The sequence below is a fragment of the Puma concolor genome, chromosome C2, assembly GCF_028749965.1.
Source record: "Puma concolor isolate L17-30 chromosome C2, mPumCon1.1.hap2, whole genome shotgun sequence".
In the NCBI taxonomy this organism is placed as follows: Eukaryota; Metazoa; Chordata; class Mammalia; order Carnivora; family Felidae; genus Puma; species Puma concolor.
In genome coordinates this window covers 111830722-111856761 of record NC_141675.1, presented here as the reverse complement: position 1 = coordinate 111856761, position 26040 = coordinate 111830722, and the positions used below count along the sequence as shown (strand labels likewise).

Genomic DNA, 26040 nt, shown 5'->3' with positions numbered 1-26040 from the left:
TGGTCCCATCAGAGAATGAGCCCTTCCTAGTGGGTATCTACAGGTGACCCATGTGGTCCAGCCAGCATCCACAATGTTTCTGGCCCTACAGAGGGGTGTCTTAAGTCTTCAGTCGTCTTAGAGTCTGTTTGATTCATTTAGCCTATGTCTACTTTCCAAGATTGGAACTGTCTGTTACAGATGTTGTTAGGTTTCAGCATACCATCGGGTACAGGCAATTAGGATCTCTGAATTCAGGATTCCAAAAAGCCAATGACTTTTCTTTGACAGCAGCAAAGGTGAGAGACTACAGGTTAGACAGTGGTGTTCCAAGGCTTTTTAAGCCCCCTTTATCTTGTTGGACTTAGAGTTCAAATTGACCTACTCAAAAATATACACACTTAGTCTAGAAAATCACCAGCCTGTAAGAGTCAGACCTCTGATTTTACAGAAACTTATTATCAAGCTAAAAAACTACTTTTTAAACCTCAAAAACTATATTTTCCTGTGGAGAATATTTCTCTTTCTGTTGTCTGCCTTTTCTCATAGGGTCCAACAGGCAAAAATCATAGCAAAAATAATTAGTTATGAAGATTTCAATATTCAGAAGTTCAAAGAGTTTAAATTTTTAATCCATCCAAACAAGAAAGTTATGTTATATTAACACTTTTATTGGGAGACTTCACCAGATTAGAATAATCCTTCTAGACTTTATGAAATTACAAGCATATATTTTTTAATCATTAAAAAAATTGTATACCCAGATGCAATAGCCATAAAACAAAAAATAAACACATTTTAGAAAGTTTCTTAATCTTTCTTTCTTTTCTTTTTCTTTTTTTTTTTTTTTTTTTTTTTTTTTTTTTTTGTTGCAAGTTTACTCAAACCTTAGCAGTAAATTCAACACTTTTAGGGATTAACATTACAACTACTGACAGATCCCAGCTGGAATGCAACAGGCTGCTGCACCAGTGGGTAGATTGTTATTTTTCCCGTCTTCTTCTCCCGCCCCCCCCCCCCGTCTCTGTCTTTTTTTCCTAATTCGTGTAAAGTTTTCTCCAGCCTTGGAACTGACTTAATCTTATTTCCTCCCACTTGGAGGAGTGAACAATACAAACATACAACATTTTGGCTCACACAAAATGTTTTAAAGGAATGTTTGAACCCTTTCTCCTCCCACCTGAAGGACAGAACAAAACCTAAAGATGTCACTCAGCCTGCACTTTTTAATTCCTTCACCTTAGCTACCATGGCCGAAAGCAGCCAATAAACCCAATTCTCCTAGGGTTGGATCTATCATTTTTAATTCCATAGGTAACCTTCACCTTTCACAAGAGACATCATCTCCGCTGCTGTTTCATACCACAGGTGACTAGGTGGCCATTGGGAGGTGAAGGTTCACAATTGTATCCCTTTCATACCTCCTTTCTCCAAACATTGTTTTAGCCATATTTCAGTGAGTCAGAGCTGTTTTTAATGAATCCCACTTCTGACACCAACTGGCACCCCAGTTTAAAGATTGCTAGAAAAATCCACAGCATATAGTTATACTTATGGATAAGATTTGTTACACTGAAAGGATACAAAGTAAAATCTAAAATGGTAAAGGGCATGTTGGGTGAAGTCTGAAGAAAGCCAGGCACAAGCTTCCAAAATATATATATTTTTTTTCCATTGAAGCCTTATTATAGGATGTGTTTAATTTCTCCAGTAATGAGTTTTGGCAACACATGTGAAGTGTCTACATTCTCATTTGGGACTTAGTGCCCATGGTTTTTAATGGGTGCTGTTTATGTGGGGACCCTGCTATCGGCTGTATGTTGTAATCCTACAAAATTCATATGTTGAAGCCTAAATATAATATGATGGTTTGTAGATAATGGCTTTGGGAGATAAATGAGAGGGTGGAGCCCTCATGAATGGGGTTAGTGCCTGTGATGGTTAATTTTATGTCAATTTTATGGGGTGCCCAGATTAAACACTATTTCTGGATGTGTCTGTAAGGGTGTTTTTAGATGAGATTAGCATTTGAATTGATGGGCTCAATAAAGTTGATTGTCCTCCCCAGTGTGGTGGGCCTCATCCAATCAGTTGAGGATCTGATGAGAACAAAGGACAGAAGGAGGAATTTGCCCTTTTTTCCCACCTCACTTCATAAATTGGGATATCTCATCTTCTCCTGCCCTTGGGCTTGGATTTACACCATTGGCTCCCCTGGTTATCAGGTCTTTAGACTTGGACTGAATTACACCACTGGCTTTTCTGGGTCTCTAGTTTGCAGATGGTAGATTGTGAGGCTTATCAACCTCTATAATTGCATAAGCCAATTCCACATAATAAATCTCCATATTTATAACTTTATCTGCACATTTCCCAATATAAGAAGGGTTCAGAACTCCAAGACATAGATGTCACTCAAAGAGGTTTTTAAAATAATGTCCTATTTCTTTTCCTCAAAATACTTTTAAGCAATAATTAGGTATGACCTGTTCTGGTTTTTCAGTCCTCTGGTCATAGATTTATTATTTTGTTTCAAAAATTGGAAGAAAAGACATTCCTGTCTTAAGAGGAATAGAAAAGAAGAGGTTTATCCATAGTTAAGTTTTGTGGACATACCTATCCTGCTTCCCCAATGAAGTTACCATGTTTCTTTCTTTAATAATAGAGACAACCAATAGTGGTTGCATACATTTATAGTTATAACTTTTCTCATCTGGGCCATTGAGAAGCAGGCTTTCTGCATTCTGTAATAAAAATATACAAAGTTACAAGCCTGTATCTCTCACTATTTAAAACAAGAAGTAAAAATGTTGCAAGCTATTTTATGCTTTGGTTATTTTCCCTTAGCAACTTAGAAATTGTGGTACCATGCTCTAGAAACACTGGTCACAATTATTAAGCATGTCTTTTTGCAGCTCAAAGAGTTTTCATATGGGAAATGGCCAAGAATACCTCTGTTTACAAATGCAAGATTTCTCAAAGTTTTCTTGGAATACTGATGGAATGGTGGAGTCTGGACTTCATTATTCTGCTCCTTGCTTCAAACTTGGCTATGCTGCTTAGTAGTAATTTAACCTTGAGCAAGTGATGATCTGTTTGAATCTCACTGTCCTTATCTATAAAATGTGATACAAATCTCCGAGGATACATTTAAAAATATGTACATTTACAAATATGTAAAATATTTGACTTCATACCTGGTACAAAGCAGGGGTTTAATAAATGTATTATTCCCGTTATCTCAAAAAATGCCCACTAAAAGGCAAGGTTATAGTGTTCATAGAAGCTTTTTATAATAGCCCTACCTGAACACAACCCAAATGACAGCCCAAAATGACCATCAGTTAGTAGATTGAATTTTTTAAAATGTGGGATGTTCATACAATGCAGTACTATATAGCATGAACTACCATTACTACAAAAGAATGGATAAATCTCACCAATATAACATTGAATGATATGAAATAATACATTCTGTATAATACCATTGAAACAAAGTTCAAAAACAGGCAAAATTATAGAGTCAGCAGCCAGAAGTCATAACCTTTTGGAGGGAGGATGGATTGGAGGAAGGACAAAGGGAGCCAGCTGAGATGCTGGAAATGTTTTGTCTTCACCTGCATGGTGGTGATCATATATGGGTATATGCATGTAAAAAATTCATCAAACTGAACACTTAATATTTGTACATTATATACATACATGTATATTATTTACATTTATGCAGATATAAATGATACATCAGTAAAAAAAAATGCTCCCTTAATCCCAGGATTTTGTATCAATAGCAGTTTTATTTACTAGGAGTGTATCTAGCAGACAATATAACATGCCAAAAGCTGGCCATCTAGCAGGCTGTAGTCAGTCTGTCCCTTGTAAGTGGCCCCATTTCAGAACTAGCCTGGAGCTGACAGGCATATTATAAGGTCATGCTCCATCATCATTGACAGCTGGAGATGCCATCACATGCCATCGGCAGCAAAGCACAGGGAAAACCAGGCAGTGGACTGTGCTTCCCACCCTTAGGCTTGGAGGCACAAGCCCCAGCAATGGAAGGATTAAAAAGCCTCAATTTAAAAAGACAGGGGGAGGGGAGGGAATGTGGGCTGCACAATTTATAAATAGACATTCCCTGAGGCTGCCTGATGGTGAAGTGGTTGTTTAGTAAATCTTTCTCCCTTAAGAATCCCATTATCGGAGAGCATTTGAAAATACCAGTTTCATTTTGTCTTTTGGGGGAGATCCTGGGTTTCATCAAGTCAGCCCTGTTGGATGATATTGCTCTCTGTCAGATCTAGGGACAGGCCTTCAGTACCTTGAATCACCTATACATGGAGCACAAAGATGATGATGATGATGATGATGATGTGTCTTTTGCCAAATGGATGAGCAGCTTCTGGGGTCACAGCTGGATAGAAGAGAATGAGAGAGGACTCCGAGACCGTCATGGATCACAAGCTGCCAGTTACAGGAAAACCTCCCTGCCCTGCCCAGTGAGTTATTATCAGAGAACCAGGGGAGAGCTGGACTAGGGGAGGGGGGTTTCTATTGGATAATTTTTGAAGAGGCCTTTGGTATAAAATTTTCTTTGGTTAAAAAGCAGTACTTCTAAACCTTTTTATATCCACAAAAATCCCTTTTATTACTTTATCTTGTTCTCCAGGGGAACTGATGTTCATCTATTAGGTAAAGATTTCTTCATTTTTAGTAGTCTAAGATATCTTTAACTACGATTTGGAGCTACTGATAAACCTGAGACAATCCTTCTGAGGGTTAATACAATTCAAGCCAAAGGAAAGACACTTGATATTATAGTTTGTGCAGCATCGGCATCGGTCAATGTGTGATTTCCTATAGTCTTTTTAAAATACTGAAAATAAGCTCCACTATTTGATAACCTCTGAAGAATTGGTGATTCCACATAATAAATTACCACCTTTGAAAAAATTTGATACCCTTTTTCTTCTGGTTCCCCTTTGGTTTCCTGAGGGTAGAAGGAGCCACAATTGTCCTGCCCTCAGCAAGGCAAACACCCAATGTCTAGGGAACAAGATGCAAGCAGGAAAGCCCCTGATGGGGAGTGGGTGGGCCTGACCAGGTGAGGACTCCGCAGCAGGTGCAGACAGTGGTTCTCTTTGTTCAACCGCGGTGCTAGAAGACTCCACTGCAGACACACGTGTCCTCTGCTTCCCAGTTACACAACAATAATACAGCTTTTCTTTTTCATGAGTCACTTAGAATTCCAGCTGTAGAGAATACATTCTCAACCTTCTGCCTCTGTCAACCCCAGAAACAAGTAAGTTTTGGGGTAATGTTATTTTATTTCATTTTTATCCCTAGAGTTCTCAGATGCTTAATGCTTATAAGGGATATAAAAGTGTGTAAGGCAAAATCTCTTTTACTCCCACTGACCAGCAAGTTTTGAGGAATGTCTTTGAGACACAAATATTTGAAAATAGGTTTATTACCAAATGCATACTCAGGGACTAAGGGCAAGTTTCAACAGCTCTTTGAGCTTCAGGTACCTTAACTAAAAAAGAAGAGAGGCTGGACTGGATGATCTCTGGGAACCCTTCTAGTGCTAACTGTCCATGATTCTGTTGTAAATGAACACCTGCATATCACACTCTCATTTTAATCTCTTATGTTCCACTTCGAGTGAGGTATTCACAATGTGTGAACCAGAAGTGTAATTAGTTTCCAGTTTCCAGATAGTGAGGACCAGGGAGAAACAAAGAGAAAAATTCTGATTTGCTATTTATCTCAACAGCCCTTTGGAGCCACTGAAAATAGGAAAACAAAAGAAGATACATGACTTTTAAAATACAGTTTTGTTGAATAAATTTTAGGATTTATTAGACTTTTAATACTGAGATAATCCACCCTTTTTAGAGAATCCATTTTTAGGTTTCAGTGCTGTTTGCCTTAAACTATCAGGGTGGAATTTGTTATGTATGACATTTCTAAAAGATGTCCATATATCTTTTCCTGCTCATACTAGCTTTGAGCATTTGCCTGAATTAACCTCTTCAGATTCTCTTAGTCAACAGTGACTTCCATAATTATCAGACTAACATGCAGAAAGTATGTGCTTATTTAAGGATGCAAAGCATGGAATAAAAATGACCACATTATTCAATAGAACAGGAAGAGCATAAGCACAGAACACAGAGCAGGGGACCCAGAGTGAGGTGAGCAGAGTCCTGGGAAATAGTCAGGGGTCTGAATCTCCACCTCTGGTCACATTATGCCACATATTTATGAAGAGAGCCTGTAGTTGGATACTTAACTGTTCGAATTCTAAAATGTACTCAGGTTTTTCTTACCTTAGAGATATGAGAACCATTAGGTTTTCATTTTTTGTGTGTGTGTTTTGCTTTGAGCTCAATGAATAACTTAAAAAGAAAAGCTTACTCTTAGCCTTATCTCTTTTCTTCTCTCCCCACTGCTCCAATCTAAGTCTCTTCCCTCTCACAACCTATTAGTAACCTGTATCCATCAATATTACATGCGTTGGAAGAGAAGAGTTTTCTCCTTCTTTCCCATTTGAATGTGGTTTCTAATATGGCTTTCAGCCTCGTGATTCCCGCAAAACCATAGCGATGGAGCCTTGATTCATTGAACATATTTATTGAATACCTATTATGTGCCAGACATTATGCAAGCCTCTATAGGCTTATAGGGCACAAGAAGACAAACAAAATCTCTGAGCTTGTGGAACTTCCAGTCTAGTGGAAAATACAATTTGTCAGAAAGAACAAGGTAGACAAGGGGTAGAGCGTGGTCCTTTTTAGAGAACACTATTTTTTAACAAGCCTCAGTTTAATGATCTATGATTGCTGATTTAAAGTGAATTTAAAAATCTAACTTTACTGTCCTGATGTTCTTGGTGGAAAAAAATGAAGTGATATGAAGTCCCTTTCATTAACTGGACTGATGTGCCTTGTACCTCCAGCGCCACAAGTAAAAGTTTCTGTATTCCTTATTTATTCTGCTCTTTGAAAGCGGATTTTAAAGACTTTAGTCTATTCAGCTTTCTAGGCATCTTCTGTACCTTACCATGGTTCTCATACCATCCTTTGGCACAGTTTGGGCCTATGGAAAGGGAGATTATGCTAAATGAAAGGAGCCTTCAAGGAAGAACCAAATTCCCTGGCCGAGGGCTTTGTTAATTCTATTTTTTAATTTATTTTTTAATGTTTATTTACTTTTGAGAGAGAGAGAAAGAGACAGAGTGTGAGTGGGGGAGAGGCAGAGAGAGAGAGGGAGACACAGAATCCCAATCAGGCCCCAGGCTCTGAGCTGTCAGCACAGAGCTGGTCAGTGGGGAGCTTGAACCCAGGAGCTATGAAATCATGACCCAAGCTCAAGTTGGGTGCGTAACCAACTGAGCCACTCCGACACCCCTAGCTTTGCTAATTCTAAATGCTTTCTCAGTGCTTCCTCTATGCTCCAAGGTAGGCACAGTATATGCTTGCCCACATGATATCATTTGAGGGGATATAAAAATAAGCCTCTACCTGTCTGCACCCAAGGGATTAAAAATTTTTTTTCATGTTTATTCATTTTTGAGAGAGAGAGAGAGAGAGAGAACACAAGCAGGGGAGGGGCAGAAAGAAAGAAACTCCGAAGCAGGCTCCATGCTGTCAGCACAGAGTCCGAGGCAGGGCTTGAACCCATGAACCAAGAAATCATGACCTGAGCAGAGGCTGGATGCTCAACGGACTGAGCCACCTATGTGTCCCCATTTTTTTCTTTTTGGAAATAATCACCTTTGGGGCACCTGGGTGGCTCAGCTGGTTAAGCACCCGACTCTTGGTTTCAGCTCAGGTCATGATCTCCCAGTTTCTGAGTTCAAAACCTGTGTGGGGCTCTGTGCTGACATCCCAGAGCCTGCTTGGGATTCTCTCTGTCTGTCCCTCCCCCACGCACACTGTCTCCCTCAAAATAAATAAATAAATAAATAATCTCCTTTAACCATTTTTATATTCTCTCTTCATGGTCTCAGTTTAAAGCAATAGAAGACACTTATAATTTTCATTTTTATCCTGACTGACCTGAGTATGGCTACACACTGTCACCATTACAGTATCTCACCATAGGGGTGGTTTGCCCGCATTTGTTCACTACACGGAGTGGGCGGGGCATGGCCCCCTCAGAGGATTTTTCATAAACCTGAGGAGAAGGAATGCCCTAAAGTTACGTGAGTAACAGTGGTTTCTTGTTTTTCAGGTTAAATTTATATTTAATTTCAACAGGAGACAATGCCTTAATCCCAAAGATGAAACTAGTGATAGAGTTTCAGGCAACAGTGACAACTCTACGCTCTATGGATTTGTTTTCTATTTTCTACTGGATGTAGAGGAGTCGCTGGAAGGGCAGCAGAGTAGAGAAGGATGAAGGGAGGGCTCCAGAGGCAGCCACCCAGGGTCGGCCACTAGCAGCGTAACTGACTGAGTTACCTACGTCTCTCTGACCATATGTAAAGGTGACTGATGGGAACAGCATATGCCTCATAAGGGTGTAGGGAAGATTCAATAAGTAATTTATATAATGTAATTAGGACATTGCCTGGTACCTAATGAGCACCTATGCTTCTTATTATTATGTGCTGGAAGTGTTGAAAATTGGGAATTTTTTTCCAGATGATGCTTTAGTTAAGTACTGCAAAAAGTTCTAGAGTCTTTCATTTTGCCTTTCCCTCATTGTCTCTAATGTTTCTCTTTCTCTCTTATATCACAATGGGAAGACAGTAGGTAATTTTATACTGGTGGCTGGCATTTGGCATATGTTCTGTTTATGGACTGATGTCGCCCCCTCCCCCTGCTAACCCTCCAAAATTCATATGCTGAAGTCCTAACCCCGAATGTGATGGTATTTGGAGATGAGGCCTTTGGAAGTAATTAGGTGTAGATGAGCTCATGAGGTGAGATGGGATTACTACTCTTATAAGAAGAGACACCATAAAGCTTGCCCTTTCTCTTTCTCTCCACCTGCATGCATAAGTCTTAGGCGAGACATTTAGCTGACCTAAGATTCATTTTCCTCATCTGTAAAAGGGAAGGATGATTCCCTCCCAGGATTTGTTCTGAGGTCAGAGGTCAAGGACATGGTCCCCAGAGAGTGTGGTACTCTGGTACTGTGCACTACGACTTAACATGGGTCTTATTATCCCAGCACCTGGAACTTTCTCCTCATTGTTTCTCATTTTGGTGTTAATGAGTGTCTCAGGGGCTTGTATTTACACAGAGAGCAGGAGGGGTACAAGTGAAGGGTGATTGCAATTAAAGCCAAGACAAAGAATATCAAGTAGTTAAGCTCTCCAGAGGAAAATTTTACATAACCAATGTCTTTTTATTTATTTATTATTATAATTTTTAAAGATTTTATTTTAAGTAATCTCTTCACCCAACGTGGGGCTCAAACTCACAATCCTGAGATCCAGAGTTACACGCTCCACGGACTGAGCCAGCCAGGTGCCCCACCGATTTCTTATCAATTAATTAATTAAAGTGAGAACCTATGCCTTGGGTCAGAACTGGGAACTGGACAGTGACTGCTCTGAAGGCAGTGTCTGTACACGCTTTGTCACTCTGTCATCTGGGACCCCAGCTGGTGAGCTCAAAATGAAGGATCCCATCCCATGGGCAAGAGCCCACACTCACAGTGTGGGAGAGAAACCTCTAAGGCTAGTCCATGGCTGTGGAGGTGATATGTATGTACTTGGTAAAAATAAGCTACATAAAAATAAGCTAGGGCACTGTTTCATGTCTTTGCCAGGAAAATTACACTTGAAGGGCATATAAAATTCCAAAAGTAGAGCTTGCATGGTAAGTAAGCGTATTTAAAAATGGGAACTTCGGGGCGCCTGGGTGGCACAGTCGGTTAAGCATCTGACTTCAGCCAGGTAACGATCTCGCGGTCAGTGAGTTCGAGCCCCGCGTCGGTCTCTGGGCTGATGGCTCGGAGCCTGGAGCCTGTTTCCGATTCTGTGTCTCCCTCTCTCTCTGCCCCTCCCCCGTTCATGCTCTGTCTCTCTCTGTCCCAAAAATAAATAAACGTTGAAAAAAAAAATTAAAAAAAAAATAAAAATAAAAATGGGAACTTCTCCCTGTAATCGATTAGAGACCTCTTTTAAGCCTGTTTCCCACAAAGTCACACACAAAAACAAACAACTGGAAAAACCTATCTGATAGGAAATATTAAGTATATAATATTAAGTATATAACTCTTGCCATTCTTTTAGGCCCTTTGTGCAAACATTCTCATTTCATATCCAACCTCAAATTTAAAAATTATATTTATTTATTTTTAATTTTTTTTTAATGTTTATTTATTTCTGAGGCAGAGGGAGACAGAGCGTTAGTGGTGGGCGGGGGGCGGGGCAGAGAGAGAGGGAGACAGAATCCGAAGCAGGCTCCAGGCTCCGAGCTGTCAGCATAGAGCCCCATGCGGGGCTTGAACTCACAGACCACAGGATCATGACCTGAGCCGAAGTTGGACATTCAACCAACTGAGCCACCCAGGCGCCCCTAAAATTTTTATTTTTAAAATTTTATTGTGGCAAGAACACTTAATACTAGATCTACCATCTTAGCAGATTTTTAAGTGTGCAATACAGTATTGTTAACTAGAGGTCCAAGGCTGTACAGTAGATGTTTAGAACTCATTCATCTTTGCATAACTGGAACTTTACACCCATTGATTCGCCACCGCCTGTTTCCCCCTTCTCTCAAGTCCTGGCGACCACCACTCTATTCCTCGCTTCTATGGGTTTGAGGAATTTAGAGACCTCATGCAAGTGGAGTCATTTAGGTCCTTTAAATCTTTTTTTTTTTTTTTTAAGTTTATTGATTTCTTTTGAGAGAGACAGAGACAGCGTGAGTGGGGGAGGGGCAGAGAAAGAGGGAGAGACAGAATCCGAAGCAGGCTCTGCCCTGTCAGCACAGAGCCTGATGTGGGGCTCGAACTCACCAAATTGTGAGATCATGACCTGAGCCGAAACCGAGATTGGACGCTTAACCTACTGAGCCACCCAGGCGCCCCAAGTGGAGTCATTTAGTATGTGTTCTTCTGTGTCTCAGTCTCAAGTTTTTAAAGTACCATTTTTTTTCTCGATAATATAATACATGATCACTGCAGAAAACTTAGAAAATACTAAAAAAAAAAAAAAAAAAAAAAAAAAAAAAAAAAAAAAAAAGTTCCATGGCACAAAGAAAACCTTTCAAAACATTCAGGTATGTTTTAAGGTTGTCCATCTTACAATGTTATCCTGCTTCAAGCCCTCCTCCCACCTCCCTCCTCCCAGGCACTCCCGCTCAGCGAGCTTCTTTTCCTTCCAGCCGGCAAGCTCTTCTGTGGCACATATGGGGCTCATCCTCAGGCAGAAAAGTGTTCCCTGTTCCCTAATTAACCCTGCTCATCCTTCAGATTGTATCTTAATCATCACACCTTCACAAAAGTCTCCCCGATCCTCTTAGCCACTCCAGCACCCACACAAACATACATTATTTTACCCTATTATATCCTCTCAAGGCACCTTGAACTTTTCCTTTACAGCATTTGGCCAAGGCTGTAGACATATGCCCTTTGTGTTTAGTGTCCTTCTCCTATGCAGACATCATCTCTCTGCAGGACACTCTGCCTGTTTAGCTCCCCAGTTTATCCAAAGCACCAAGTACTCTGTATTACCTATAATAAATGGAATAATATATACAAATTTACCTCATGTCTTTTTAGTAGCTTTACAAATCTTGAACCACATTTTTGATTATTTTTTGAGAGAAAGTTTCTAGACATGTGTATTAGTTTTTTCGGGCCGCCATAACAAAATACCACAGACTGGGTGACTGAAGCAGCAGGAATTTATTTTCTCACAGTTCCGGAGGTTAGTAGTCTGAGATAAAGGTGTGAGCAGGTTTGGTTTCTTCCAAAGCCTCTCTTCTCAGCTTGCAGATGGCCACTTACTTGCTGTGTCTTCACGGTCCTTCCTCTGTGTGAGCCTATCTCTGGCATCGCTCCGTGTGTGTCCAAATTTCGTTTTCTTATAATGGCACTTGTCAGACTGGAATGAGACCCACCATAATGGTCTTACCTTGACTTAATCTTTAAAGGCCCTATCTCCAAATGTAGTCATATTCTGAGCTACTCATATAAGGCTTCAACATATGAATTTGGGGCAGGGGGACACAATACAGCAAACAACAATGTGCAATGGATGGATCCAAGGAGGGGGATATTGTAAGCCCCCTGGCACATATTGCCAACAGCTTTCTGGGAAGGCTATCCACATTTGTGGTCCTACCAGCCTAGATCCCTGCACTCTTGCTGGTATTGGTACCATTAGTAACATTTTTGTTTTAAAACTGAAAGGTAAGGTTGTGTATTATTTCATTTTCCATAATCTTTGACTACTAATAAGCATAAACAATTTTTACCAGTTGGTATTTTGGTATTTATTTTTCATTCATTCTCTGTATATTTATTCATATATATATAGAGAGAGAATGAAAGAATATATATGTGTGCATATATGTATATGCATATACATATATATATTTTAAGGTTTTATTTTTAAAATGTTTAAGATTTTTAAAAAAGTAATCTCTACACCCAATGTGGGGCTCAGACTCACAACCCCAAGATCGAGAGTCTCATGCTCTTCGAACTGAGCCAGCCAGGTGCCCCTCATCTAATATATATTTAATGAACTCATGCTGTGAATAAGGCAAAGTGCTACATAGTGGGATTCTAGCAGAGGATGAAACATGGCTCTTGATGTGATGGAGCATATGGTCTAATGGAGAAGAGAGACGTGTAACAAAATTACCCCAAATATTGAGTATAGTTGTGATGAGTATCATACAGGAGAAGTACAAGATCCCAGGAAGGCATCTAACTGGGACCGGAACCAACCAGGTCAGTAGGGAAGGGTTTCTGTGGAAATGCAGAATGACTGAGTATGATTAGCCATTACCTGAGGTAATGTGGTGGGGTGGTGAGTGGTCATGAGCACAGAGGACCACCTGTGAAGGTGCCTGTGCCGGGTAGGAGATGGGAGTTGGAGGAAGTGACTAACCAGTGAGACTGTCAGCGAAAGGGCAGGTGGTACAAGATGAGGTGCAAAACGAAAAGTGATCAGTTGTGACTTGGTGGTTGTCCTCCCCACTCTTTCTGCTGCAGGAACAACAAAATAAATGAGTGCGTGGATATGGGACATCCACTATGAAGAGGCTGCTTCTGTAACCTGGCTGAAAGATGATCTGGGTGCCTTGAATTACAATAGTAACAGTGGTGCTAGAAAAGCATGGATAGTTTTTAGAGACATTTGAGAGGTGGAATCTGCTGACGTGGCAATTGAATGTGAAGAGTGGCTCCTGAGTTACTGGTCTGAGTAACTGAGTGCATGGTGGTGCCATCTTCTAAGTTAGGGGACACAGGAGGAGCAGGTTTGGGGAGGAGAGGTCATGAGTTCAGATTTGCACAAGTCAGATTGGGTGCCAGTGGGATACCATGAGGAAACTTGAGGGTGCAGAAACTCCAAGGAGATGTCTGCTCTAACAATACACATTAGGAAATCATAATATAGCTAGAAACTGAAGCCTGAGGATGAGATATTTAGGGGGACAGTGTAGAGTGAGAAAGGAAAGGAAGGGAAGAAAGACTAGTTTAGAACCCAGAGGAACTCCAATAGTTGTAAGCTGCTAGAGGAACAAGGGAGTAGCAATGTCTAAAACACAATGCAGAAAGATCACCCTTGAGCTGCAGTGGTAGAAGACAAGGAAAGATTGTTTCCAGGGGAGCCATGTGTGCTACTGGATTGAATGCTACAAAATGATTAAAGAGCAAAAGTGCACAGAGTTTGGCAACATTGAGACCAATATCCTGACCAAAATCAGCCTTGGGTGCAAAAGCTAAATTGGAGTCGGTTGGGAAGTAAGAAAAATTGAGAGAACAGTTCTTTTTTTTTTTTTTAATTTTTTAATGTTTATTTATTTTTGAGAGAGAGAGAGAGAAAGAGAGAGAGAATGAGAGCCAGGGAGGGGCAGAGAGAGAGGGAGACACAGAATCTGAAGCAGGCTTCAGGCTCCGAGCTGTCAGCACAGAGCCTGACGCGGGGCCCAAACCCACAAACTGTGAGATCATGACTTGAGCCGAAGCTGGACAACTGAGCCACCCAGGCGCCCCTCTTTTTTTTTTTTTTTAATATTTATTTATTTTTAAGAGAGAGTGAGCGAGTGGGGGAGGAGCAAAGAGAGAGGGAGACAGAGGATCCAAAATGGGCCCTGTGCTGACAGCAGAGAGCCCAATGAGGGGCTCAAATTCACAAACCTCAAGATCATGACCTGAGCTAAAGTCAGACCCTTAGCTGACTGAACCACCCAGGCGACCTAAGAGAATAGTTCTTTCAAGATTGGCTTCCCTGAACTGTCTGTCCTTTGATTGTTTTCTGATTATGACTTTAACATTGATACTATTATATTATATGACTTGTATGTTTATATGTATGTGAGATAGTTCTTTTCAGGATATTATTATTAAACATTACTAAAATGTAGCAAATATTTTTAAAGTTTTTAAATCTACCATGAATTTTGTTATGTTGCTTGTGCTGCACATTAGCTTTATTTTTATGCAGTTAAATTAGTTTTTTCCTTTTGGCTTTTTCCATTGCTTTTGCTTAGAAATTCTTTCTAAATATAGCAATCATATAACTATTCACCTTTGCATTATTTCTTAAACATTTATAGCTTCTTTAAAGTTTTTTTTTTTAATTTTGGAATTTATTTTTACATATCAATTTAGGGCTTGGAATGCTTCATTATATAGCCCTAATGGTGGAGGACGAACAAAGTTAGTCTTGGGATGTTCTACTTAATGTTTTAATCAATTGACTCTCCTTCATTGTAGAAGGAATGTCCTGCTAATCAAAAAGATAAAATTTCAGTTCAACATGAGATTTGTTTAGTTGGTAATTTATGGATAATCTGTCCCTGTGCTAATATTGTACAGTCTCTTTATATTATAAAAATTTTTATTCTGTATTTCCAGTTTCCTGTGCTCCCCAGAATCACATCATCTGATAGCCATCCCAGAAGGCATTCTCATGAGGACCAGGGATTTCGATGCCATACCCACATGCGGGATTATAGAAAATGTTTAGCAGATGAGTCATTCAAGGAGCCACTGGAATCAAAAGGAAGATCCCATTCCAAAATTCAAGCATTCTCAGAGTCCTTTGAACAACAACTGTGCTTTAGAACCAGACGCTCTGTCTCTTTGGTATGTAACAGAGTTATTGAATATTTAACCACTTTAGAAAAGGAAACCCAAAGGGGTTCATCCTCCCCAAGTTTGAGGAGAACAACTCTTACTTCTTCATTTACAACTTAGTGATGAGGTCTATGAAAAATGACACTCAGTTTTAGATAGCCCAGATGCATATTCATCTTTTAAATTATTTTTATTGGGGATTCCAATAAGTGTAAGAAGAATTCCTGGAGGACTATAGGTGGAATGTTTTTGTTACTGAGGTCCTCTGGTTCTTTGAGACTATTTTTGTCACTCTTATAAATAATCATGACTTGTTCTTCTTTCACTATTTGAAGAAGGGAAAAACTACCCCAACTGTTCCTTTCGTATTTAATTCTGTAGCAGATAGTGTGTGACGGCAGTGTGTTCCCCTGCACTTCTAAAAAGCACACAGAAGGAGATCTCTGAACCCCGTCTAGTGAGTGTCCAGGAGTAGGAGCTGTCTAGGCATTCAGAGGGCCTTGTGGGAGTCTACGTAAAACACAAAGGAGAGACAGGCATGAAATGGGCGAAGACTAGAAACTCCAAATGCCAAACTTGATATATAAAGTAATAAACTAGAGACCTATTAATTTGGGGATAGTTTTTGAACTATGCAACATGTTTGCTGAGTGGCCTTGAGAAAAATAACTTCTTTTTTCTGTTTTTTGTTTGTTTGTTTTATTTTGCAAAACAGGAATAATAATATGTCTCTGCCATGCACCAGGCAGAAAAATAAGCAACTAGGCATATTGCCACCCGGTTTTTGAGCTATGTCCTATGAATGTACAGAGGAAGACTTACGGGTGCTTCCTACCTCATTGTCCATGTGAACACAATGCCTTCTGGTTAGCAGTGATGGCTGTTGGGACTGTCACCATTCATCTTTGCCTTGCAGCTGGCACCTCACTTCTATCAGAGAATGACCCTGGGTGTGATTGTCCTTCAGTAGGCTGCTCTCTCCACCTGATCATAAGAGGAGTAAGGAAGGAAGAATAGTGAGCAACTGTCACTTACCATACCTAAATATTATTAAGAGTTCCTGTTTTGTCTTTTCTTTATATCATTTTTAAATTTTTTTTAATGTTTATTTATTATTGAGAGATAGAGACAGACAGAGCATGAGCGTGGGAGGGACAGAGAGATGGGGAGACACAGAATCAGAAGCAGGTTCCAGGCTCTGAGCTGAAAGCACAAAGCCCGATGTGGGGCCCGAACTCACAAACTGTGAGATCATGACCTGAGTCGAAGTTGGACAGTTAACCGACTGAGCCACCCAGGCGCCCCTCTTTATATCATTTTTCAAAACACTACAGTTTCAGACTTAGAACAGTGTTGCAAGAATAGTATAAAAAATATACTCTTCATTCAGATTCCCTCCAAATGTTATTATGTTATATTTACTTGTATCTTTCTCCCCTTCCTAAATCCCAAACAAGGACAGAACATTCTCTTCGAAAGACACAGTATAATAGTTAAACTCAGGAAATTAACACCAACACAATACTTTTATATCTAATTTATTGACCTTGTTCATATTTCGTCAGTTGCCCCATTAATATTCTCTATAGTGAAATTCCAGATCATGTATTGCAACCAATTTTCACATCCCCCCAATTGATTTTATTCTGGAACAGTTCCTCAGTCTTTCCTTGTCTTTCATGACCCTGACATGTGAAGAATACAGGCCTCTTTTTTAGACACCTTTTTAGAATGATGCTTAATTTCGGTTTATCTGATATTTCCTCATGGTTAGATTTAGATTATGAGCTTTCGGCAGGAATAAAACAGAAATGAAAGAATTCTTGTTTTAAAATTACATGTTAAAGTAATTCATTATATTAATTCAGGAGACATATCAGCCTTAATTTTTTTTTTCCAGAGTAAGTCACGGTATATTTTGAAAAAAAAAAACCTTAATCTTAACAGTTCTTTGTTGATCTGATGTCCTCATGATCCACATCTTATATAACTGCTTATATGATATCATTTGCTAATATTATAAGTCCTAACAGTGTGCAAGCATGAAATCAGTTCTCCTATTTAAAAAGATACTCATCATATTATCCCTAAAATATTTGCTAATATTTCATTTCCCAAGCTCTTCCTTTTGAGTGTTGAGGCAATCAAGAGAGCATTTTCAATTTTTTGACTCAAGAACTCTTTTCACGGCTATGTATAATAGCTAGAAACCTCCTAGGGATTCACAAAATCAGTTATTTTTTCATTTTATATACATAAATGTATATAGGATAAATAATTTTATTGAATATTTTATTTTATATAAATTTTTAAAAGTTTCTTTATTTTAAGAGAGAGAGAGAGTGTGTGAGCAGGGGAGGGACAGAGAGAGAGAGAGAGAGAGAGAGAATCCCAAGCAGGCTGTACACTTTCAGTGCAGAGTCTGATGCAGGGCTTGGACTCATGAACTGTGGAATCATGATCTGAGCCGAAACCAAGTGTCAGACGCTTAACCAACTAAGCTACCCAGATGCCCCTCTTTTATATCAATTTTTAAAGAGTATATACTTTAAAGTTTATCCTAATGTAAAATTAAAAATTTAGAACATACGTTTACTTTAAAACTTGTTCCTACTTAACAATTGACATACTTTTCTAAAGCTAACTACACTAAAAAGTGTGGTTTCTTAGCAAATCTAAAAATGATATGTATTTTGGTTGGGAGCCAAATGTATAGTAACATGTAAATTAAAATTTTTTATCCTTCGGCATCAAAAAGAGCCACAAGCTAATTTTGTAACCTGATCATGACCAACAAAATTAAATTCTTTCATTTTGATATTGAAAAACTCAACTGGCTTATTTCAAAAATTTTTACATTTTGTTTTTAAATGAAATAAGAAAACAGATTTCAGTTCATTTTTTTTTTACATTTATTTATTTTTGAGAAACAGAGTGAGACAAAGCATGAGTGGAGGAGGGGCAGGGAGAGAAGGAGACACAGAATCTGAAGCAGGCTCCAGGCTCTGAGCAAGCGGTCAGCACAGAGCCTGATGCAGGGCTTGAACCCACGATCTGTGAGATCATGACCTGAGCCGAATTAGGACGCTCAACCGACTGAGCCACCCAGGCACCCTGATTTCAGTTCATTATTAATGAGTGTTGCTCAGATAATCTTTATTCTCAATAAGGGAAAAGCCAGACTGAAAGTAATCATCACTGTATTTCCTCCTTTTTTGTACTGCTCTTTTAAGTATTAGAGACATTCATGACTGCTTAGTATGAACTTTGATCAGCCTGATGGATCTAATACAGCTACCGGGTCTGATGAACACAATCTGGAGGCACATTTACAGACCTGGTACAATTTTTAGGTTTCTCTTAAGCTGCATCTCAGCTTCACCGTTTGTTTGGCTTTGTGACTTTGACCCTTGGACCACTATAGTTAGAAGTGAAGCAATGTAGGTGTGAAAACAACTCAGCACTGAAGAGTAGCTGACACCACTGCAGGAACCGGACACCCTCATAACTCAGCCTGCAGGACTGAGTCACGATCTTGCTCATCTGACTGCCTCTCATCACACTGACAGACACTCAGGCGTTCCCCCGCGTTTCCAGTTCATAGGGAGGCGGGGGGACAGTAATGATGTTATTTGGTTTTTTTCTTAAAAATAGAAGTGTAAGTAGACACCATCAGCACATTTATCAGTGCCATTCTTTAGTCAGTAATTCCTTTGAAAGATGCTCCTTGACCATGGAAACTGAAGAAACATTCCCCTCCCCCCTCCACACTTCCCTATCATATCACCCTGTTTGCTCATCATCGTTGTACTTATCACTATCTGTTATATCGTTTGTTGCCTTTTAGGCTTATTGATTGCCTGTCACTGTCCACCTAGGTGTAATATTGAAGAAGTAGGCTTTCTTTAGTTAGTGCTGTATCTCCTGATCTTAGAGCAGTAGTGTGTGTTCAATGAATCAGTGAATGTGGCCCCGTGGGCAACCTGTTGGGGAATGACAGTGTGGTTGGATGTCATTCCTCAACACTCCATTCTTCACACATTAAAACTAATGCAAACCCTACTATTAATGTAATTTAAAAGAAGTGGACCCTGGGAAGTTAGAATCAGTCCATGTATGATTCACTTGCCATATTCCTCTTCAGAAAAGCACCAGGAGACTATTAATCACATCGTACTGTGAGAACACATTTTTCTACATGTCAGAGGCAGACGCAGGGTTGTGTACAGGCTGAGTTTCCTCCACAGTCTCTCTGCTGACACCCAAGGCTCATTCCCTTTATTTATGACTAAAACCTTTAGCAACACACTTAGGCTTATGCTAACTTATTATGAGAAACTAAGATGCGCAAGTCTACTACATGAGCAGGGCTTTCTTCATCTCTGACAGGAGAAATGTTGCATGTTGTTAGCTGTTAGTACATTCCTACCCTTTTCTGACCTTTCTCTTTCAGGGACCTGAGAGCAGAAAGGAGAGAAATGAAAGAGAATGTCTGAGGATGGAGATAAAATCTCGAAAGAAAATGGAGGAGGGAAGGAAATCTAGGAAGGAAGAACACAGAGAAGAATCCACGCCCTCCTTGTTTGAAAAAGAGCCCAAATAGTATTTTGTCTCCACATCATGACTACAGATGCCACTGTGTTTTTCGGGTCCCCGAATGCCAGGCCAGGTGGAGGTAGCTGTAAGAGAGTGTCTGCGGGTGCTGAGTGACTGCAGCCGGCAGTGGGTGTGGCAGTCCCCCAAGGTGACTGGGCACCTGCTCCAGCTGCTTCTGGCCTCTTAGTTGAGAGTTGTTGTCCTTTTATGGGCACAAGGAGAATCAAAGGTATCTTGATAGAATAAGTAATTCTTAAAAATGTAAAGAGAGATATTTAAAGAATCACCCACCCATCTTCACAAACTCTTCTTCTTCCACATCAACCTTGCAAATAATTTCAAATAAAAGACATTGGTGTGACTCTAGGTTTACTTCTTTATTAGAAGTAATTATGTAAGTACGTCTAATGGCTACCATTTAATGAGAACTGGTAATTAACATGCCAAGTACTGTGCCAGGTTCTTCAATGGCTCACCTAAAATAATCCTCACTACACTGGGATTGGAACTATTCTTTTCACTTGCTGGCTGAGGAAACTGAAGTTTAGACAAGTTCAGGAACTCACTGATGAGGTGGCAGGGTTAGGGCCAGAGCCCAGTTCATTCTGACTTATGCTCCTAACCTGAGGCAGGACCTTAATTTCCTTTTTATTTAAATTTTTTTAATGTTTATTTTTGAGAGAGAGAGAGAGAGAGAGAGAGAGAGAGAGAGAGCAAGCAAGGGAGGAGCAGAGAGAGAGAGGGAGACACAGAATCCAAAGCAGGCTCCAGGTTCCGAGCTGTCAGCACAGAACCTGACGTGGGACTTGAACTCCCAGACCACAAAATCATAACCTGAGCCGAAGTTAGACGCTTAACCAACTGAGCCACCCAGATGCCCCTTGCACCTTAATTTCCTTTTAGTGCTGGCTCCTGACTTGGTGTGTGTGTGTGTGTGTGTGTGTGTGTGTGTGTGTGTGTGTGATGTGCATGGAAATGAGTGGATGTGAGAAAAGCAGGACCTGGCAATAGCTTATGATTTTGATCACATGGGTGGAGATTGATTTACTGAGGTCAGCTTTATGCTCTGGGTTTTAACTTTATGAGACCATATTCTTATTTATTTTTTTAATTTTATATTGAGACATAACTGACATATAACATTAGTTTCAAGTCTACAATATGATTTGATATTTTTAACCTTTTGTGAAATTATCACCACAATAAGTCTAATTAACATCCATTATCACACAAAGTTACAAAATATTTTTTCTTGTGATAAGAACTTTTAAGATCTCCTTTCTTAGCAACCTGCAAACATACAATACATTATTATTAACTGTAGTCACCATACTTACATTATATCCCATGACTTATTGAAAAGATATTGAACACTCCATTAATTTACATGTCAGCCTTGTTCAGGGGCCATGCCATTCCAATTTTAGTATATGTGTTGCTGGAGTGAGAACTTTTTTTTTTCTTAATTTTCAGCTTTATTGACATATGATTGACAAATAAAATTGTATATTTTATTTATTTATAATTTTTTAAAGTTTATTTATTTTCAGAAAGAGAGAGCATGATCAGGAGAGGGGCAGAGAGAGACAGAGAGAGAGAGAGAGAGAGAGAGAGAGAGAGAATCCCAAGCAGGCTCTGCGCTGTCAGTGCAGAGACCGACGTGGGGCTTGAACTCACGAACCCTGAGATCATGACCTGAACCAAACCCAAGAGTCAGACACTCAACCGACTGAGCCACCCAGGTGCCCCTAAAATTGTGTATTTTAAATAGTACAACATGATGATTTGACATGTGTATGCTTTGTGAAGTGATTACAACAATTGGGTTAATTAACACATTGAGGCCATATGGTTATCACAATTTTTCTTCTTTAGGAGAAGACATCAGAATTCTCTCTATTTAGTTTTTTTTTTATATTGAAGTATAATTGACATTTAATATTATATTAGTTGTAGGTGAATGACATAATGATTTTATTTTTGTATACATTGTGAGATGATCACCACAATAATGCTCATTAACATCCATCACCACACATAGTTACAAAATCTTTTTTTTCCTACAAGAACTTTTTAATATCTACTCCTTTAGCAACTTTCAAATATGAAACACAATATTATTGACTATAGTCACCATTCTTCACTTACATCCCTATGACTATTTTATTATTGGGAGTTTGTACCTTTTTTTTTTTTTTAATGTTTATTTATTTTGGACAGAGAGAGAGAGAGACAGAGCATGAATGGGGGAGGGGCAGAGAGAGAGGGAGACAGAATCCGAAGTAGGCTCCAGGCTCTGAGCTGTCAGCACAGAGCCCAACATGGGGCTCGATCTCACGAACCTCGAGATCATGACCTGAGCTGAAGTCAGATGCTTAGCTGACTGGGCCACCCAGACGCCCCAAGGAGTTTGTACCTCTTGATCCCACTTCCTTATCCCCCTCCTCTCAGGCAACGACCAGTCTGTTCCCTGTATCTATGAGTTTTGTTTTACTTGTTCCTTTGTTTTGTTTTTTAGATTTCACATATAAGTGAAATCATACAGTGTCTTTCTCTGTGTCACTTATTATTCACTTAGCATAATGTCCTCAGGGTCTGTTCATATTGTTGGAAATGGAAAGATTTCATTTTTTCTTTTAATGGCTTAATAACATTCCATTGTATATATATACTACATCTTCTGTATCCATTTAGCCACTGATGGACACTTAGTTTGTTCTATATCTTGGCTATTGTAAATAATGCTTCAGTGAACACAGGAGTGTATTTCTTTTGGGATTTGTGTTTTTTTTTTCTTCAGATAAATGCCAGCATTTCTGGATCATGTGGTAGTTCTATTTTTAATTTTTTGAGGTAACTGTATATGATTTTCTGTAGTGGCTGTATATTTTACATTCCCACCAACAGTGCACAATGGTTCTCTTTTTTCCACATCCTCACCAGTACTTGTTATTTCTTGTCCTTTTGATCATGGCTATTTTGACTGGTATGAGGTGATATCTGATTGTGATTTTGATTTCTATTTCCCTGATGATTTGTGATGTTAAATATATTTTCATATGTCTGTTGTCTGTCTGTCTGTATGTATGTCTGTATGTCTTCTTTGGAAAATGTCTCTTCAGGTCCTGTGCCCATTTCCCCTATTTGTTCTTTGTTTCTGTCTTGGCTCTTCAAATGCCCAAGGGCAGCCAGAGTCTCCATTCTGTAAAGAATATCTCCAAAACTACTAGTTATAATCAATACTATAGTTGGTTCCTTATGTAAGATACACACTAACTTTGTCACGGATAGTAAAAAGAAGGAAAAAGAAAAAGAAAAAAAAGGGGAGGAAAACTGAGAGAAAAGTAAAATAGCAATCTATGGTTTGTATTTTTTTTAGTTTTCTTTTAAAAAATTTTATCTTAATTCCAGTATCATTAATATTCGGTGTTAAATTACTTTCAGGTATACAATATAGTGATTCAATAATTCTGTACATTACTCAGTGCTCATCATGATAAATGTACTCTTAATCTTCTCTCTAGTATGTTACCCATCCCCCCACCCACCTTCCCTCTGGTAACCGTTAGTTTGTTCTCTTTAGTTAAGAGTATGTTTTTTGGTTTGTTTCTTTTTTTCCTTTGTTTGTTTGTTTTGTTTCTTAAATTCCACCTATGAGAGTGCCTGGGTGGCTCAGTCAGTTAAGAATCTCACTCTTGATTCTAGCTCAGGTCACGATCTCAAGGTTCATGAGATCGAGTCCTGGGTCAGGCTCTGTGCTGGCAGTGCGGAACCTGCTTGAGATTCTCTCCCTCTCTCTCTGCCACTTCCTCACCTGTGCTTGTGCTCTCTCTCTCTTAAAATAAATTTAAAAAATTCTGCATATAAGTGAAATCATATGGTATTTGACGTTCTCTGACTGGCCTATTTTGCTTAGCATTATACTCTCTAGCTCCATCCATGTTATTGCAAATGGCAAGATTTTGTTTGTTTGTTTGTTTATTTGTTTGTTTATGGCTGAATAATATTCCATTGGATATATATACTACATCTTCTTCATCCATTCATTATCGATGGACATTTGGGCTGCTTCCATACTTTGGCTATTGTAAGTAATGCTGAAATGAACATGGGGTACATATATCCTTTCAAATTAGTGTTTTCGTATTCTTTGGTAAATACCCAGTAGTGAGATTACTGGATCATATGATAGTTCTTTTTCTAATTTTTTGAGGAACATCCATACTGTTTTCTGTGTTTTCTACATGGCTGCACCAGTTTGTATTCTCACCAACAGGGCATGAGGGTTCCTTTTTTTCCACATCCTTACTAACAGTTGTTTCTTGTGTTTGATTTTAGCCATTCTGACAGGTGTAAAGTGATACCTCATTGTGTTTTTTTTAATTTCAAGTTTTTATTTAAATTCCAGTTAGTTAACATATAATGTAATATTAGTTTCAGGAGTACAATTTAGTGATTTATCACTTACATACAACACCCAGGGCTCATCACAAGTGCCCTCCTTAATATCCATAACCCATTTAACCTGACCCCCACTCACTTCCTTCCATCAAACCTGTTTGTTGTCTATAGTTAGGAGTCTATTTTATGGTTTCCCTCACTCCTTCCCTCCACCCATGTTCATCTCTTTTGTTTCTTAAATTCCACATATAAGTGAAATCATATGGTATTTGTCTTTCTCTGACTGACTTACTTTGCTTAGCATAATACACTCTAGCTCCATCCACGTTGTTGCAAATGGCAAGATTTCATTCTTGTTTATGGTTGAGTAATATTCCAGTGTGTGTGTGTGTGTGTGTGTGTGTGTGTGTGTGTGTGTATCTCACATCTTCTTTACCCATTCATCAGTTGATGGACATGTGGGTTCTTTCCATAATTTGGCTATTGTTGGTAATGGTGGTATAAACATTGGGGTGCATGTCTCCCTTTGAATCTGTATTTTTATATCCTTTGGTAAATACCTAGTGCAATTGCTGGATTGTAGGGTAGCTCCATTTTTAACTTTTTGAGGAATCTCCATACTGTTCTCCAGAGTGGCTGTAGCAGTTTGCATTCTCACCAACAGTGTAAGAGGATTCCCCTTTCTCCACATCCTTGCCAATACCTGTCGTTTCCTGTGTTGTTAATTTGAGACGTTCTGACATGTGGAAGGTGATACCTCATTATGATTTTGATTTGTATTTCCCTGATGATGAGTGATGATGAGCCTCTTTTCTTGTGTCTGTTGGCCACCTGGATGTCTTCTCCAATGTCTATTCATGTCTTCTGTCCATTTACTAACTGGTTTATTTGTTTTGGGGGTTTTGAGTTTGATAAGTTCTTTTTAGATTTTGGATACTAACCCTTTATCAGATGTGTCATTTGCAAATATCTTCTCCCATTCTGTTGGTTGCCTTTTAGTTTTGTTGGTTGTTTCCTTCACTGCACATAAGCTTTTTATCTTGGTGGAGTCCTAATAGTTCATTTTTGCTTTAGTTTCTCTTGCCTCTGGAGACATGTCAAATAAGAAGGTACTGCAGCCGAGGTCAAAGAGGTTGCTGCCTATGTTATTCTCTAGGATTTTGATGGTTTCCTGTCTCACATTTAGGTCTTTCATCCATTTAGAATTTATTTATGTGTATGGTGTAAGAAAGTGGACCACTTTCACAGTGGTTTTGATTTGTATTTCCCTGAAAGTGAGTGATGTTGAATTTTTTCAATTTTCATACAATTTATACCTTAATCCTTTTTTTTAAATTTCAAGTTTTTATTTAAATTCTAGTTAACATATATGGTAAAATTGGTTTCAGGTTTAGAATTTAGTGATTCATCACTTACATATAACACCTAGTGCATCACAACAAGTGCCCTCCTTAATACCCATCAACCTTTTAGCCCATACCCCATCCACCTCCCCCCATCAGCCCTCAGTTTGTTCTCTGTAGTTATGAGTCTCTTATGGTTTGCTTCTCTCTCTTTTTCTCCCCTTCACCTATGTTCATCTGTTTTGTTTCTTAAATTCCACATATGAGTAAAATCATATGGTATTTGGCTTTCTCTGACTTATTTTGCTTAGTATAATATCCTCTAGTTCCATCCATGTCAGTGCAAATGGCAAAATTTCATTCTTTTTTGATGGCTGAGTAATATTCCATTGTATATGCATATACACCATATCTTCTTTATCCAGTTGACAGACACTTTGGCTCTTTC

General features: G+C 39.1%; 2 protein-coding genes and 1 pseudogene across 5 annotated transcripts in view; 1 reads left to right on the top strand and 2 right to left on the bottom strand.

Annotated features, from left to right (window-relative positions):
• TOMM70 (translocase of outer mitochondrial membrane 70) overlaps nucleotides 1–16188 on the bottom strand; it is a 69438-nt gene extending 53250 nt beyond the window's left edge. The window contains exon 1 of the mRNA XM_086675621.1: nucleotides 16088–16188. Within this exon, the coding sequence (XP_086531747.1) occupies nucleotides 16088–16099 (12 nt within the window). The 5' untranslated portion in view covers nucleotides 16100–16188. The remainder of the gene's footprint in view (nucleotides 1–16087) is intronic.
• The window catches only part of LNP1 (leukemia NUP98 fusion partner 1), an 80955-nt gene extending 60746 nt beyond the window's left edge, over nucleotides 1–20209 (top strand). For all 4 annotated transcript variants that reach the window (XM_086675623.1, XM_086675624.1, XM_025914092.2 and 1 more), the window contains 3 exons: nucleotides 4272–4472; nucleotides 15031–15261; nucleotides 19706–20209. In XM_086675623.1, the coding sequence (XP_086531749.1) occupies nucleotides 4311–4472; nucleotides 15031–15261; nucleotides 19706–19855 (543 nt within the window). In that variant the 5' untranslated portion in view covers nucleotides 4272–4310 and the 3' untranslated portion in view covers nucleotides 19856–20209. The remainder of the gene's footprint in view (nucleotides 1–4271; nucleotides 4473–15030; nucleotides 15262–19705) is intronic.
• A 998-nt stretch (nucleotides 20210–21207) lies between these two features.
• LOC147577492 (U6 spliceosomal RNA) lies at nucleotides 21208–21299 on the bottom strand (annotated as a pseudogene).
• Nucleotides 21300–26040: the final 4741 nt, after the last annotated feature.